Here is a 17,175-nt window from a genome sequence, read left to right on the forward strand (position 1 = left end):
AAGGAGTAGCCCAGTGGTTTTCAATCCTGGTCCTGGGGACTCACAGCTCTGCAGTTTGTATGATTCAGAAAATCAGTTCGTTAGGAAAGAGCTCTATGATTAGGAAAGAGCACTATGAACTGAACTGGGTGTGTAAAGGAGACATAAAATGTGCAGAGCTGTGGAATGTGCTGCGCAATTCTGGCTGCAGTGCAAAGGGGTGCACCACGTGTCTGTAAGACGGAAATGGACACGTTCTTTTCAATTCGAGGCGATTTGTAAATAAGCATACACAAATTTAGAAAGAGCCCCATGACGCAACCAGTCCGCACACAGAACGTCTCACATAAGCACTGTTAAAAAAAAAAAAAAAAAATATATATATCTTAAGCATTCTGAGAGTAGCCTAATTATATTCAAACTAATTTTGCAGAAGTTTTATTTTACTAAATATACCTATTCCTGTAGACCAGGGGTGTCCATACTCAGTCAGAGACAGAGTTTAGATCCAACCTGCCTGGAAGTTTCTAAGTAAGACCTTGATTAGCTGGTTCAGGTAGGCTACGTTGGATCTAAACCTTGTAAACATTGCAGGAGAGGCCCTCCATGAGCAGGATTGGACACCCCTGCTGTAGATCTATAAATGGAAATAAACTTCTTCTTTTTTTCGAACAAAACATTTAATATAATATATATAATTGATTTATTCAAATAATATAAAATATAATATTAGGATTGTAATCTATAGTATTATTATATAAAGTAATACAATAGAATTAAGTCGAATGAAAAAAGAAGCGTCAAGCGTTTACTATGCGCCACCACAAGCATGACGTAAACGCACTTCCGGACATGCGTTTCCGCGCGTTCGCGGCACGAAACATGGCGATGACAACGAGCCAAAACGATGTCCAGGTGCAACAGAAAGAAGAAGGAGAGGAGGATGATCAGTCGATGTCTAGATCTGACAGGTTAGTAGACTAAGTGCCTGTCGAGCTCAGCTAATGTGATCAGTAACTGATCCGGTTGACAAATAAAGGACAGTGTTGTTTTGATCAGTGGCAACAGTACATCAAGGGACACAAGTTACACAGTGTAACGTTACCTGCTGGTTTGGCATTACGTTTGAGATTTAGAACTTTCAGAATGAGCTGCTTCTGTTTTTTCTGGAGCTGCTGGCGTGGCAGATCTGAGTCGAATGAAGAGGGCTGTGTTGCAGTTAAATTTAAAGCAACATGCAGAATTAACATGTGTAAACGCAAGCGTTACATTTATTTTGAATGCTAATAGTCGATATTATCCACTTTTATTTGTCAAAGGCAAAAATGCAATAAAATTAAAAATAAATAAATTTGGGGTGTGTTTACATTAAAAGATGACGATAAAGATATAGTTCTAAAAAATCTCAACATTAAAGAATAGCGGAGTCCACAACACAGCTATAACGATAATGGCACAGAGAAACGATTTCTTTGGAATCAGTTTCAGAACGATTTTATCCAGTTTATGAGCAATGAAAACATTGACAGCCAATCAGAATCAATCCTGCTGGAACGAGCTCGAGCGTTTAAAGTGACAGACAACCATAGAATAAACAGAACGATATTGTCCGCTAGTGTGAAAGCTAATAGCTATCTTTATAGTTATCAATCTTTGAAGTGAACGTGCAAGGTAATTGAGCATAACATTCACGTTAGAGTTTCATGTGTATATAAAACCTGATATTGAGAAAATATGGATATTTATAAACTTAAAATGCATATTTCCATTAGCTTATCACAATTTTTAATCGCCTTTTAGCCTTCTTTGTATCAACAAGAGCCTAATGTGACACACATTCCTTGTATTCCTTCCAAAAAATCATCAAATGCACACAACATGTCACAGCAGCACAGACAATAGAATTTCATGCCAACTACCCTTAATCCACATAAGCCTAGTCTTTCAAAGCAAACATCCTGACCTTTTCAGCACTGCCATTGTGTAATGGACTGTACTTCAATTTAATGATTCATTAGCGCCAGTGAGTGTCCAGTGTCTGTCCATGTGATGAGAGTCTTACTCAAATGAGGCTCCAGGTTTGGCTGAGCAGATGTGTGGTTTCCTAGACAGGATATGAAGAAAGCTCCTAGTCCCTCTACCACACTAACAGAAATGATCATGTGAGCAGCTTTTTCTGAGGGCATCACTAAGACCCAGATTTCCTCAAGCTCTCTATGAAACAGTGTCCAATAGCTATGCTCAGGTCAAACGGGGCCATTCATGATTATAAAGGCATGTCTGATGGCGATGTGGACACTCACACTTACTACTTTGCTCTCTTCAATGATAATTTATCAGTTATTGATGATTGTTAAAGCTGCAGTCCGTACCTTTATTGGGTTAATAAATTATCCAAAATAAATTTTTGAGCAAGTACATAACCAGTGTTCAAAACTATCTGCTTGCCTTAGCTCGATTCAAAACGGTAAGCTTGTAATAATGTTTTTAATTCCAGTGGTACTGGTGGATTTCCGCGGGAAATTCGAGCATGTCTTTGCGTCATTACGTCACATCTGTACACATAACGGAGTCTCGGCTAGTAGGCTATGTTGCATGTGAGGATGTTGGAGGTGGAGATTTATAGCCTTTTCTCACAGCCCTTGATATAATTAAACTTATCAATTTGATGGCGGATCCAGAAAGGTTCAAACGAAAGTCACCAGTGACAACTGGATATTCACCCGATATAAAATGCAAAAGACTTCAGACTTCGGAGTGGCTACAGAAAAAAAGAGACTTCAACCGGGCCCATGCAAAAACAAGGATAAATATCAGAAGGGCATTAAATGTAGTCACGCAATGCTGATGTTGTTAACATTAACAATTTGAGAACAAAGCATAATTTGCACGGTTTATGATAAGCGATCGTTAGATTTAATCAGCGTGATTTACTGCAATGCTTTTTTTCAGATGACATTTTCCGGTGAAAATTCTTATGTTGGTCATACTTCCAAAAAGTAGAATTTGTGATTCCGAATGACAGTATCCACACCGGCGCGGTGACTGACAGCCGCACATTCTCCTCAAAACATTGGATTCATCCGTGCTGTCCCGTGCCGAGGCACAACCCACGTAAAGTTGATAATTCCGCGAATAACTGCAATTGCAGATTTCGAACAGAGATGGCGACAAAGAGGAAAAACTACGGACTGCAGCTTTAAGTGACACAAAGATGTTCCCATTGTGCTACTTTATAAAACATAATGTTTTGCAGTTTGATTTGTTTGTCCTTAATTCGTGGTAGTGGCGAGGATTCTCTCGATGGCATCATGAGACCCAGATGTCCCCTTACCCCTTCGCTGTCCCCACGGAAACGGACCACCAGCCAAAGCAAAACTGAGCCTCCACTTCTAAGGACAAATAAGAGGACCATTTACACTGCAGGGCGACCACCCTGGTACAACGTTACTGGGACCACCTTTAAAGAAGCCTTTGTCATAGGTACGACACACATGCATACCTTTACTACATTTGATTACCACAAATCAGTCTTATTATGTAAAGTGTAGTGAATTATCACATTTGACAAAAGATTATAAAAACATTGCACAATAAGTCATTTATTAAGAAAATTAAATGGGTCTAATTTAGGTTTCATATTTTATTAATACTTTATTAAACTCATAAGGGACTCAGGGATTAGCAAGTATTAAATAAAAAAGCATAAATGTAAAATGGAGTATAAATAAAAACTCGTAAGGCTAATACAGAATTAATGTTTTTTGTTTTTTCTTGTTTGGAGAATATAGACATTGCTTGCTCTAAATATGAGACTATACACTATCGTTCTAAAAAAAAGGGCTCAGTAAGATTTATTATGGTCACCATTGCTGCATTTATTTGATCAAAATACATAAAACAGTAATATTTTTGAAATTCATACTATTGACATTTGAAATAACTGTTGTCTGTTTTTAATGTATTTTAAAATGTAATTTATTCCTGTGATGGCAAAGCTGAATTTTCAGCAGTCTTCAGTGTCACATGATCCTTCAGAAATCATTCTAATATACTGATTTGGTGCTCAGGAAACATTTCTGATTATTATCAATGTTGAAAACAGTTTTGCGGATTATTAATTTTGTGGAAGCTGTAATACAGTTATCTTAGGATTCTTTGATGAACAGAAAGTTCAAAAGAACATCATGTGATCTTTTGTAACATTACAAATGCCTTTTCTGTCCCTTTTGTCTAATTTAATGCATCCTTGCTGAATAAAAGTATACATTTCTTGGGGGGGGAAATCATTTATATCTTAAAGCATGTTTAAAATCTTTAGTGGAACTTTCCCAGAAAACATTAGTATTGCAGGGTTTACACTATTGTGGTGTGAATCTGGTCTGAGAACATGAGCTCTCTCAGGACTGAGCTCTGAGGTCATTAGTATGCAGTCCATTACTCACAAAGAGCCTGTCGTACGGCTTACAATTTCACACTTGGATGTGCTCCCGTCAATTATTCCTGAAAAAAAAAAAGAAGTCTGGTGTGACTGTCATCCCTGCTCGCTCGGTCAGAGAGAAACTAATAAATTCACCCAAGTGGAATGATCTTCCTTTAACCAAAGGTCAGACAAACAGGGAGTGGAGAGAGGACATAAGAACACTAAAGCAGTTTAAGTAACTTTACTCCATGGGACAACAAGAAGCTTTTTGTTATTCCCACTGGTGGTGTATCTTTTATTTCCGCGTTTTCTTTATGGCCTTTTATTCTAGAGATCTATCTGATACTTAAAACTTTAGTATCTGAAAATGTAGTGGTCAGCATAATGTCTGGCGTGACTGGCTTTTGTATAATGTAGTCAGATGAGTTGTGTAATCCAAGCAGATTTTTTAAATATTTTTGGGGATTTACTTCATAGTAAGAAGTTACCTTGATAATTATAAAGTCGCTGCAAAATGAATATTTATATATCATGATTGTTGTGATAAGTAAATGTTTGCATCATAGTGGATGGTGGAAAATAACCAGGTTTTGCAATTGCAACTTCAAGAATTATACAGGTATAGCTGGGTGACAAGAAAGATACATTTATATTTATTTGCATTGTGGCACATTAATCATATAAATATATAATATAATATAATACAATAATAATAAAAGTAATTTATATATATATACACTACTGGTCAAAAGTTTTAGATTGGTAAGATTTTTCATGTTTTTAAAAGAAGTCTCTTCTGCTCACCAAGGCTGCATTTATTTTATAAAAAACAAACAAACAAAAAACAGTAATATTGTGAAATATTATGACAATTTAAAATGACTGTTGTCTATTTTAATATATTTTAAAATGAAATTTATTCCTCTGATGAAAGCTGAATTTTCAGCATCATTACTCCAGTCTTCAGTGTCACATGATCCTTCAGAAATCATTCTAATATGCTGATTTTATGCTGACCCCAAATTTTTTATGGTAGGTTTATTTTAACGGATAGAGACAGGATATAAAACAAAAAATCCAGAAAAGACATTATATAAAGGTTGTAAATTGATTAGCATTTGATCGAGTGAAATAAGTATCTGATCCCCTACCAACCAGCAAGAATTCTGCCTCCCACAGATTGGTTATGTGCCCAGATTAGTCCTGTCACTTTAAGAAAGTACTCCTAATGTCAGTGGACACCTGTCCACAGAATCTGTATCCTCCATTCCAACCTCTCCACCACCATGGGCAAGACCAAAGAGCTGTCAAACGTCAGGGACCAGATTGTAGACTTGCAAATGGCTGGAATGGGCTACAAGACCATCAGCAAGAAGCTTGGAGAGAAGGAGACTTGTTGGTGTGATTATTCGGAAATGGAAGAAATACAAAATGAAAAATCAATCGCTCTCAGTCTAGAGCTCCATGCAAGATCTCGCCTCATGAGGTAAGGATGATCATGAGAAAGGTGAGGGATCAGCCCAGAACTACACAGGAGGAGCTTGTTAATGATCTCAAGGCAGTTAGGACCACAGTCACCAAGCAAACCATTGGTAACACACTACGCCGCAATGGATTGAAATCCTGCAGCGCCCGCAAGGTCCCCCTGCTCAAGAAGGCACATGTACAGGCCCGTCTGAAGTTTGCCAATAAACATCTAATGATTCCGAGAAGGCTTGGGAGAAAGTGCTGTGGTCAAATGAGACCAAAATCGAGCTCTTTGGCATCAACTCAACTCGCCGTGTTTGGAGGGAGAGAAATGCTGACTATGACCTCACGAACACCATCCCTACAGTCAAGCACGGGGCTGTTTCTCTGCAAAGGGTACAGGACGACTTCACTGTATTGAGGGGCCAATGGACGGGGCCATGTACCGTCAAATCTTGGACAAGAACCTCCTTCCTTCAGCCAGAACACTGAAGATGGGTTGTGGATGGGTCTTCCAGCATGACAATGACCCAAAATATACCTCCAAGGCAACAAAGGAGTGGCTCAAGAAGAAGCACATTAAGGTCATGGAGTGGCCTAGCCAGTCTCCAGACCATAATCCTTTAGAAATCTGTGGAGGGAGCTGAAACTTCGAGTTGCAAAGCGACAGCCAAGAAATTATAGTACCTTTTTTCGTAGTTTAGTACCTATGATCACGCGCGTGAACTCGACAATTGACTACTGTGGACTTCGACCGAAAACAGGATGTAAATACAGGTATGTGCGCTGGCTGAATTAACATCACTTTTATTAATATCTTTCACATCTACTGCAGTCAGATTCACTCTGTGTTCACTCTGAAGGAATCACTCACATGGCTGGGCACTTGTAATGACACATCAAGGATGTTAAGAGGCTAAAAGCAGGTTTAAAACTTGCCCCATTGAAGTCAACAGGGTGCAAATTTTAAAAAGAGGATAACACGGTGTAGGCAACACCGATTTTTGTCGTTTTTCTCTGTACTGACAGCACTCCAAATTTACCAAAAAATGAGCTCAATGTTAAAATTGACCGGAGTTCTCCTTTAAGGGTTTAGAGAGTATCTGTAAAGAGTAGTGGACCAAAATCCCTCCTGAGATGTGTGCAAACCTGGTGACCAACTACAAGAAACGTCTTACCTCTGAGCTTGCCAACAAAGGTTTCTCCACCAAGTACTACTAAGTCATGTTTTGCATGGGGATCAAATACTTATTTCACTCACTGAAATGCAAATTAATTTATAACCTTTATTTAATGTGTCTTTTTGGTTGATTTTCTGTCTCTATCTGTTAAAATAATTCTACCATAACAATTATAGACCCTTCATTTCTTTGAGCGGGTGAACGTACAAAATCAGCAGGGGATCAAATAATTATTTCCCCCACTGTAAGCTGTCATATTATTTATTATTGTAAAGCACAATGAATCTAAAAGCATGTTGTTGTTTTTTTGGGAACCTTAATAAAAATTCATGTATTGGTATAAGTTTCTCGAACATGCTTTTGATAAGGGGGTTTGCTTGACAGCCCTTTTTGAATTCAGATGTTCCCTTAATAACAGCTGCCAAATTCATGGTTGTGCCATGATTGTGGTCAAATTTTTGCATTAAATATTTGCTCTTTGTGCATTTGAACAAGCTGTGTCTTCTGGTGTGTCCTGCAGGTCTGTGTGGAGGGAGTGCCTCTGGGAAAACCACCGTGGCTAATAAGATCATAGAGGCTCTTGATGTTCCTTGGGTTGTTCTGCTTTCTATGGACTCTTTCTACAAGGTACTTTTTAAGACCCAGAATACATCTGCTTTGGACTTCCTGTCCTTTTAAGTGAGCAACTATTGTTTCTAGTTGCATTTGCAGACCGCTGTGCCATTAAAGTTCTCCAAATGGAACTTCTTCATGTGTTGAAACTATTGAAGCATTAATATAATTTGGTCCTGCCCCTGTTGGATGTGCTGAAACACTATTCATTAATCCTGATTTGATTTAATGGCATATCCTTCAGCCTATTAGTGGTCTAATTAAGTGGTTCAATCAGTCAATCTGTTTCTTTATGGTGGGAATTCTACGGGACGCTTTCCTGGAATATATCCTTTTTTGTTATTGTCAACCTCAGAACATTTCTGCGCCACCATACATTTTTTCGTTTAATCTTTAAGGCCCGGGTGCGCTGTTGTACGCTCTCCGTTCACGTGGACTCAAAAATGAGGCTGCACGCAGACAGAGATGACACAAATTGTGGACTGTCGAGGAACACGGGCGGCCGAAGTATACTTGTGTTAACGTATTTTTAACTTCTTTTTCTCTTGCTGAATTGCAGGTTTTGAGTAAAGAGGAGCAGGAGTTGGCAGCCAGAAACGAGTACAACTTTGATCATCCTGATGCCTTTGATTTTGAGCTGCTTGTAACTGTGTTGAGAAAACTGAAAAAGGGCAAAAGCATCAAAGTGCCTGTGTATGACTTCACCACCCATAACCGTCGCAAGGAGTGGGTAAGCATGTGTGTGATTGCCTGGTTAGTATGCATGAGCCTATATAGACTCATGCATGCTAGTGATTACTTTGTTTTCCCCTACAAAATAAAGCTGTGTAGTTTCTGCATCATCCAGTAGACTTTGCAAAACATTTTTTGGGGGCAAAAACCTTCACAAAGTTTACTTGCATTTGCCTTTGTGTATTAAGCTGGGATAGAAGAATGTTTTTAACATAGAAGAAATTATTAGTGCTTTATTGCTTTAAGTGTGATGCAACAATGCAATGTAATTGTTCTATTAGCTTATGTTCTAGTTCTATGATGCCACATTATGGCAGAAGAACATTGCCACATAACATGAATAACTTATATTTTTCCTGCATATTGATGTTAATTTAGATGGATTTACTGTCTAAAACTGATTTTTATCTCTGTATTGATTTAATTTAACTCATATACTTTTATTTTAACACAAAACAGAACCAAAAACTCAAATCATTGAAATGTCAACTTGGTACAATGTTGGTTGCATTTTTTCTTAAAGGCAACTTGCAATTTCATGCCTGATAGAAATAAAGCAGTTAAACCACAGCACTATAATTACGTCAGTTCAGACATGATTATTTAGGGACTGTGCTGCCTTTTGTCTTCCTAAAATTTAAGGTTTAATTTCTCCATAAATTGATCGTAACGTTGATGAGTGATACAGGGAGATTTCTGGTTCTGTGGCATATACAGGCCACGTGTGCTGATCAATACAGAATGATTGGCCATTGACGGGAAGCCTCATGGTAGTGCATCTGTCTTAATGGGATCATGACACCATCAGGGTTCCCCTCATTCTGAAGCAGGGAAGCATGGAGGAAATGCATCACTGCACACTTCCACAGTCTCTCCCTGCACTGCTTCAGTTTATTAACATCATATTTGAAATGATAAATAGTTGTTGTAGTCCAGAAAAAGCACTTCAAGGCATTTTTCTTGGTGCTTTGTGTACATTATTTTTGGATAATTTGATCAGTTAGAGTATAAATCAGTTTTTATAATTAAAAAGCTTAATATAATTAATTATAATTGAAGATTTTATCAATGCATCATTATATTATATCAGGGCTCAACAATAAGGACTGCACAATGAAAAACGCTCGGGACAGTTGATGGAATTCTCATTTTTCCAATTAGGCCAGTGCTGTGTTGTCGCAAAAGTTTATCATTTGCACATGCTTTTAAGTCTGGTCAATTTAAACATTCAAGTGATTTTTAACCATTCAGATTTAAGTGCAAAAATACACAAAAGAGAACTAATTTCAGTACTCGCATGCTGTTTTCTGTGCGCTCGCACACAGAGAGCCGAGTCTGAAGACATGTTGAACTTTATATTAGTTAGGCTAGGAGTTTTTGCTGGGGTATCGAAATTGGAATCAATCAAGAATTGTGAAATTTCACTGGCATCTAAAATTTTGGTGGCTTATTTATTAGAATACAATGTTACATGGGTCAAAACAACAAAACTTGATTTATTTATTCATTCATTCATTTTTTTTTTTTTTTTTTTTTGGTGGCCAGTGGAAATTTTGGCAGGGGAAAAAATCCTTAGAGTTGAGCCCTGTATATTATATTGTATTGTGTTTGTTATATGCTATGTCATATGCTATGTTATTACTGGTCATCTGATATTCTGTTTATGATCCTTTGTGCAGAAAACCGTCTATGGGGCCAACGTTGTGATATTTGAGGGAATCTTGGCTTTTGCCAACAAGGAGCTTTTAAAGGTAAGCCTCATATTAAACTTGTCACACTGGACATTATATGAAAGAATTACGGAAAGTTTCATAGCCTGTTATATAGAAGAGCATCATGGGAGTCATAAAGCAGAGAGTGAAAAATGGAGGTGTAGTAAAAGATAAGGTCAAATGAAAAGGGAGATGTGTAATGATAGGAAGAGGCAAGAGTGAGTATTATGTATTATATATTCCCACAGGTTAGTGATGGATGCCGAATGACCATAAGACCTTTTTTTTCCTTAAAAAGTACTGCATCCATGCTGATGACATTGATTTCCCCACCATGCAAAATATATTTTTTCCTTTCATTAAGAAATTCTACAGTAGCCTACCATAAAGCTATGTAAAACCCTGTAAAAAAAATAATATTTAAATTATAAAGGGCAATTTAAACTATGCATGATGGTTTTGATCTTGCCTTTTATTTATGCAGTTTTTTTTTTTTAAATGGCCTGTGTATGATGGTTTTATTACTGTATTACAAGTCATGAGAATGAGATGGTTTTTTTATGTATATGTGTGTGTATATATATATATATATATATATATATATATATATATATATATATATATATATATATATATATATATATATATATATATATATATATACACTCACCTAAAGGATTATTAGGAACAGCTGTTCAATTTCTCATTAATGCAATTATCTAATCAACCAATCACATGGCAGTTGCTTCAATGCATTTAGGGGTGTGGTCCTGGTCAAGACCATCTCCTGAACTCCAAACTGAAAGTCAGAATGGGAAAGAAAGGTGATTTAAGCAATTTTGAGCGTGGCATGGTTGTTGGTTGCCAGACGGGCCGGTCTGAGTATTTCACAATCTGCTCAGTTACTGGGATTTTCACGCACAACCGTTTCTAGGGTTTACAAAGAATGGTGTGAAAAGGGAAAAACATCCAGTATGCGGCAGTCCTGTGGGCGAAAATGCCTTGTTGATGCTAGAGGTCAGAGGAGAATGGGCCAACTGATTCAAGCTGATAGAAGAGCAACTTTGACTGAAATAACCACTCGTTACAACCGAGGTATGCAGCAAAGCATTTGTGAAGCCACAACACGCACAACCTTGAGGCGGATGGGCTACAACAGCAGAAGACCCCACCGGGTACCACTCATCTCCACTACAAATAGGAAAAAGAGGCTACAATTTGCACGAGCTCACCAAAATTGGACAGTTGAAGACTGGAAAAATGTTGCCTGGTCTGATGAGTCTCGATTTCTGTTGAGACATTCAGATGGTAGAGTCAGAATTTGGCGTAAACAGAATGAGAACATGGATCCATCATGCCTTGTTACCACTGTGCAGGCTGGTGGTGGTGGTGTAATGGTGTGGTGGATGTTTTCTTGGCACACTTTAGGCCCCTTAGTGCCAATTGGGCATTGTTTAAATGCCACGGCCTACCTGAGCATTGTTTCTGACCATGTCCATCCCTTTATGACCACCATGTACCCATCCTCTGATGGCTACTTCCAGCAGGATAATGCACCATGTCACAAAGCTCGAATCATTTCAAATTGGTTTCTTGAACATGACAATGAGTTCACTGTACTAAAATGGCCCCCACAGTCACCAGATCTCAACCCAATAGAGCATCTTTGGGATGTGGTGGAACGGGAGCTTCGTGCCCTGGATGTGCATCCCACAAATCTCCATCAACTGCAAGATGAAGATCAATATGGGCCAACATTTCTAAAGAATGCTTTCAGCACCTTGTTGAATCAATGGCACATAGAATTAAGGCAGTTCTGAAGGTGAAAGTGGGTCAAACACAGTATATTAGTATGGTGTTCCTAATACTCCTTTAGGTGAGTGTATATAGATAGATAGATAGATAGATAGATAGATAGATAGATAGATAGATAGACTGTCTACTGACTCTACCGACTCTAAACTTTTGAATGGTAGTGTATAACATTTATGAGAATTATTTGATTTTTTTTATTATTGGTAATGAAAATGTGCTTGTGGTCATGAAAATATTGCAATGCAAAAAAAATCTTTATGGTCTTAAAGCAGGCTTCATTATTGCTATGTAAATTATAATGTCTTAATTTTTAGAGCATGAGCACAAAGGTGCGAGGACCCTCTTGGAATTGCTCTGTTTATCTTTTTGAATTTGGGGTGAAATGATCCTGAAAATTTCACCCAGACTGATGTGTCTCTGCCTCTGAGTAATAGACCTCATTGCCACAACCCAACCAGGAAGATGAGATTCCCTCTTTGCAATACCATCTCTGGCTCTTTGCAGCCCTGAATATACATGAATACTGGTTAATGGTTAGATAATGAGTTCTAGTTGTCTCTTCAATCATTTAGGGGAGAAACTGCATCTCTGGTTCAAGAATAGATTTCTAAAATCACGTTTCTAAAGCCTGGTTCTATTAAAACTGCACAAGGACTGTCCTCCCTTGTCCGTTTTCCTCTCCTTGTGTTCTGTTCCTCTTGCATCCTGCATCCTTGCATCATTTCCTCACACAATGAATATGACTAATTCGTTTCTCTCTTTAATGGTGAAGGTAAGGACTGGCTACAGGAAGTGAATAGGCGGCGTTTATTCACACCAGCGTTGACTGTTCCCATTACCGGGTTTCGATTCTTCCCTGTGCAAAGTTTCCGGAAATCTATACAAATTAAAATTGGAGTTATTGTGTACGCATTGGCAAAGCAGTTTATCCTGATGTGATTTATGAGCACCTTGCAGCAGACGTGCCGCAGAATGAATGAAACTCAACAAACGGTAGACACTTTTACATCTGTCGGCTAGAATAGATCAGGGTTTTCATTGTAACTCTTTCTCGTGGCAGGTCTTTGTGAATACAGTGACAGCTCACATTCATTATTTTATTCGATAAATTCGTTCAGGAAGGATGAGAAATGACTTCCTGTCCTGTACAAGTTGATATACACTCGACCTTTTACCCCATTCTTATGCTATTCTTGCATGCCTGCACACAGTCTTATAAGTTATATTTCACCGTGTTGGCAGGGCTGCTTGCACTGCTGTTTAAGATTGTTGGATTGTTTATCGTTACCCTGAAATTTAATGCTTTTGCCGTATTTTGTCGGCTCACTGAATGATATTCATTTTCAGCGTCAGTGTCAGCACCAGCGGTATGTCTTGGCTAGTTGCCGTCACACTGCACTAATGTTTTGATTGATCCTGACTTCTACTTTGCTGAGCCGCTTTTTAAAAAATGCTATCACTTCGCTCCTTTGAAAGATCTTACGTGTGTGTTCAGTAACAAGAACCGTAGAGGAGAGACAGTAGCAGTTCCTGGACAGATTGTGCCTGCCTTGCAAAATGTCATCACTTTGGACTGGAGGAAAATGAGGTTTTACCTGATGAGCCAAAACAGTATGACCACCTGCCTAATATGCCATTGGTCCTCCACGTGCTGCCAAAACAGTGCCGACCGGGCAAGGCATGGACTCTACAAGACCCTTGAAGTTGTTGTATCTGGCAAAAAGGCGTTAGCAGCAGAATCTTTTTTTTTTTCTCATTTCGCATTCGAAAAAATGCTTACGTTTATCCGAAGCACAGGAACACTTAAAAGTCAGTCTTGCGGTGCACAATGCTCTCACACACCTGGACAGGAAAAACACCTACGTGAGAATGCTGTTCATCGATTACAGCTACGCATTTAAAACAATCATCCCGGCCAATTTATTGTAAAGCTTGAAGACTTAGGCAACTATGCAACTGGATTTGGGATATTCTGACGAACAGACCCCAAGTGATGAGAATTGGAATCTGGCTCTCTTCCACGCTGACCCTGAGCATGGGTGCCCCACAGGGTTCAGTTCTCAGCCCCTTACTGTACTCCCTGTTCACGCACTACTGTTGCTAAACACAGCACCAACATCATCTTTAAGTTCGCTGATGACACCTCCATCCTGGGCCTCATCACGAACGGCGATGAGACGGCCTACAGAGATGAGGTAAAAACACTTAACTAAGTGGTGCAATGACCGTAATCTGTGCCTTAACATCAGCAAAACTAAAGAGATGATTGTGGACAGTCACGCTCCCCTACACATTGACGGAACTGATATGGAAAGAGTCAGGAGCATCAAGTTTCTTGGTGTGCACCTCTCTGATGACCTGTCCTGGGCCCAGCTCGTCAGCGACTACTTCCAAAGGAGGCTCAAGAAGTTTCCTCACAAACATCTACAGATGCTCCATTGAGAGTATCCTGACAGGGTGCCTGATCACCTGGTATGGAAGCTGTGCTCTCAGCGATTGCAAGGCCCTTCAGAGAGTTGTGAGAGCAGCTGAAATAATTATAGGCACCAAACTCCTTACCTTAAAGGACATCTTCCACACGCGATGTCTGAAGAAGGCTCGCAAAATCATTGCACTACTTCAATGTATATATTGCACTACTGTTGAATGCCTGAGCCTCAACCAAATGCATTTGTGTACAAATTGTCTTTTGACATTTGTATATATGACAAATAAATAAACATGACTTGATTAAACCCTTAAAAGTGCATCACAAAGCTGTGGCCAAAGTATTTGTTTGTTGCAGTCCTAACTGTTTGTATATCACACATGTTGTCAGTTTTTGACATTATGTATTGTATTTCTGTCTCTGTGTGCCCTTCAGCTGCTAGACATGAAGGTGTTTGTAGACACGGACTCTGATATCCGACTGGTCAGGCGTCTGAAAAGGGACATCACGGATCGAGGGCGTGACATTGCAGGCGTCATTAAACAGTACAACAAATTTGTCAAGCCAGCGTTTGAACAGTACATCGAACCCACTGTGCAGGTTGCAGATATTGTGGTCCCAAGGGGTAGGTGAATTTGGAAATTGTCAAAACTGCAAAACGCCCACCAGTATTATTAAGACTATTAAGCATGTTTTAGTGAAATGTTACTTGGCAATGTTTGTATTCAGTAATGTAATTAATAGATAATTTAAAAAACATTATCTTATAAATATTTTTAAAAACCTTATATAGTTGTAATTGTGGTGTTATAAGTCAAACCAAAAATTATTCAGACACCAAATATAATTTTTGATATTTTTTTACTAGTGGGTGCAGCTGACAGCTATTCAACATAATTAATTTGTGAGACTAATGGAAGGATGACCAAAACCAGTGAAATATCAACTGATTTGATAACTCAAATGTTGAAGGTGTCTGAATAAATTTTGGTTTGACTATATATGCGCCATGAATATAGCTTTTGATGGTGATATGGCAATTAAATTGCATAAAATAACTGTAAAATATCCCTAGTTTATTGAAGTATAACATGCATTTGAATTCATTATTTAAGTTATTATATACATTAAAAAAGGTTGCCCCTTTCCATTGTTGCCCCAGGTGGAGAGAACTTTGTAGCGTTGGATCTGATTGTTCAGCACGTCCACAGTCAACTGGAAAAGGTACGTAATAAAAATGGCTTGTTATTCTCTTCTGTTCAACATTGAGTGAGAATTGTTAGTTGGTCTGTGCATATTAAAGTGCTGAGAATGGTCAGCATGCATGTTGTTATCCCTGCTAAGTGATCCACGTGCTCCTAATACACACACTCAAATGTTGCATGCATGTGCATATGAATCCCATGCCATGGTATAAGTATAATGTGCTCATGGTATAAGTATAGTTTGCCCTCTGGTGGTCATACTGTACGTGTTATAAAATATATATTGTTCTAAATAGTGTGTGCATTGGTTAAAACAAGAAAAGTTCCGGCCAGTAATCTAGATCTTCATTTTACAATGGGTCTTCCCCGTTATAGTCCCTTTTAATTCGTTTTCTGGACAACAAGAATCATTAGGATTCATTTCTCATAGTTTAGGACCATATAGAGTAGTTTTTTTTTTTTTTTTCAAATTATTATCCATGAAACATCAACATAAAATTTAATTTGCAACCTGTAAAATTCTGTATGGTCATTTCTGACACTTAAAAAAAAAGGAAGGCTGAAATGATGACCTTATTGTATCCAAAAGTGGACATCTTGTTCCAGCATAAAGCCTGTCCTGATTGTGAATTTGTTAAAATTGTGTCTGTTGGTTAACATTATCCACTTTTTACATGCTCTGATGAATCATTCAGGCAATATTCTGCGAAACCAGGAGACGTGCATTAGGAAAGCAAATGTAAAGTCAATTTTGATTTCATGTTTACTTTAGGTGTCTACCAAAGTAATTATTAGTAAGACAAAGATGTTAACACTAATGAACGTTTGGTGAGTGATGTTCATGTGCATGTATTGATGACAGATGTATTCTGCAAAATGGGTTAAGAGCCTCTTTGAAATGTAATCCGTTTCTTGTCTGGCAGGCTGAATAAAGTCATGAATTATCCTGAGATGGAAAATGCTTTTCTCTTCTTCACTCGATCAGTCACAGTGAGGAATGATCTTTAAGACTAATGAACCATGTGCTTTTGTACAAAATATATCATGCTCTAAAGCCACAGTGCCGCATTGTGGTTCTCATCCTATAGAGGTCAGATTTGAGGAACTTGATGGTGTGGGTTTGTAATATTGTGCATGATGGTAATGATGGTGGTATTGACATTTTTTACTTTGAGAGAAAATATTAGATGAACCTTAGACTTGCTAACATGACAGGTTAGGTAACAATCAGTTTATCTATCTATCTATCTATCTACTCAATTGTAAAATATATAATTTTTTCATATATTATTAATACAAATGAATATATAAAATATGTAATATATTAATCATTTGTTAAATGTTTGTTGATAATATTTTATTTATGCAAAATAGAATTTCCCTTATTTAAATTTCTTATTAAATTTATTATAGACGGTGGTAAGTGTAGGTTAAAAAAGTCTAAGTAAAAGAGCAGACTCTTTAATAAAAATAAAAGCATTTTTCTTTAAATTCACTGTAGGAAACAGAAAAGTTCCTTTTAATTTAAAGAGTCACCCTTTGCAAAGTAAAATTGTAACCTCAAAGCTATGGAAAATGTATTGTCTGTATATGTGGTATATGGGCAGTCTACTGTACATGA

General features: G+C 38.0%; 1 protein-coding gene across 3 annotated transcripts in view; it reads left to right on the forward strand.

Moving 5' to 3' along the window:
• Nucleotides 1-809: 809 nt before the first annotated feature.
• Nucleotides 810-17,175, forward strand: part of LOC307168357 (uridine-cytidine kinase-like 1) — a 29,067-nt gene continuing 12,701 nt past the window's right edge. For 2 of the 3 annotated variants that reach the window (XM_079888225.1, XM_079888224.1), the window contains exons 1-7: nucleotides 810-950; nucleotides 3,236-3,462; nucleotides 7,571-7,677; nucleotides 8,222-8,392; nucleotides 10,074-10,145; nucleotides 14,785-14,974; nucleotides 15,512-15,573. In XM_079888225.1, the coding sequence (XP_079744351.1) occupies nucleotides 832-950; nucleotides 3,236-3,462; nucleotides 7,571-7,677; nucleotides 8,222-8,392; nucleotides 10,074-10,145; nucleotides 14,785-14,974; nucleotides 15,512-15,573 (948 nt within the window). In that variant the 5' untranslated portion in view covers nucleotides 810-831. The remainder of the gene's footprint in view (nucleotides 951-3,235; nucleotides 3,463-7,570; nucleotides 7,678-8,221; nucleotides 8,393-10,073; nucleotides 10,146-14,784; nucleotides 14,975-15,511; nucleotides 15,574-17,175) is intronic. The other variant, XM_079888226.1, reaches the window with a different exon arrangement.

Source organism: Squalius cephalus, assembly GCF_949319135.1.
Source record: "Squalius cephalus genome assembly, chromosome: 12".
Lineage (NCBI taxonomy): Eukaryota > Metazoa > Chordata > Actinopteri > Cypriniformes > Leuciscidae > Squalius > Squalius cephalus.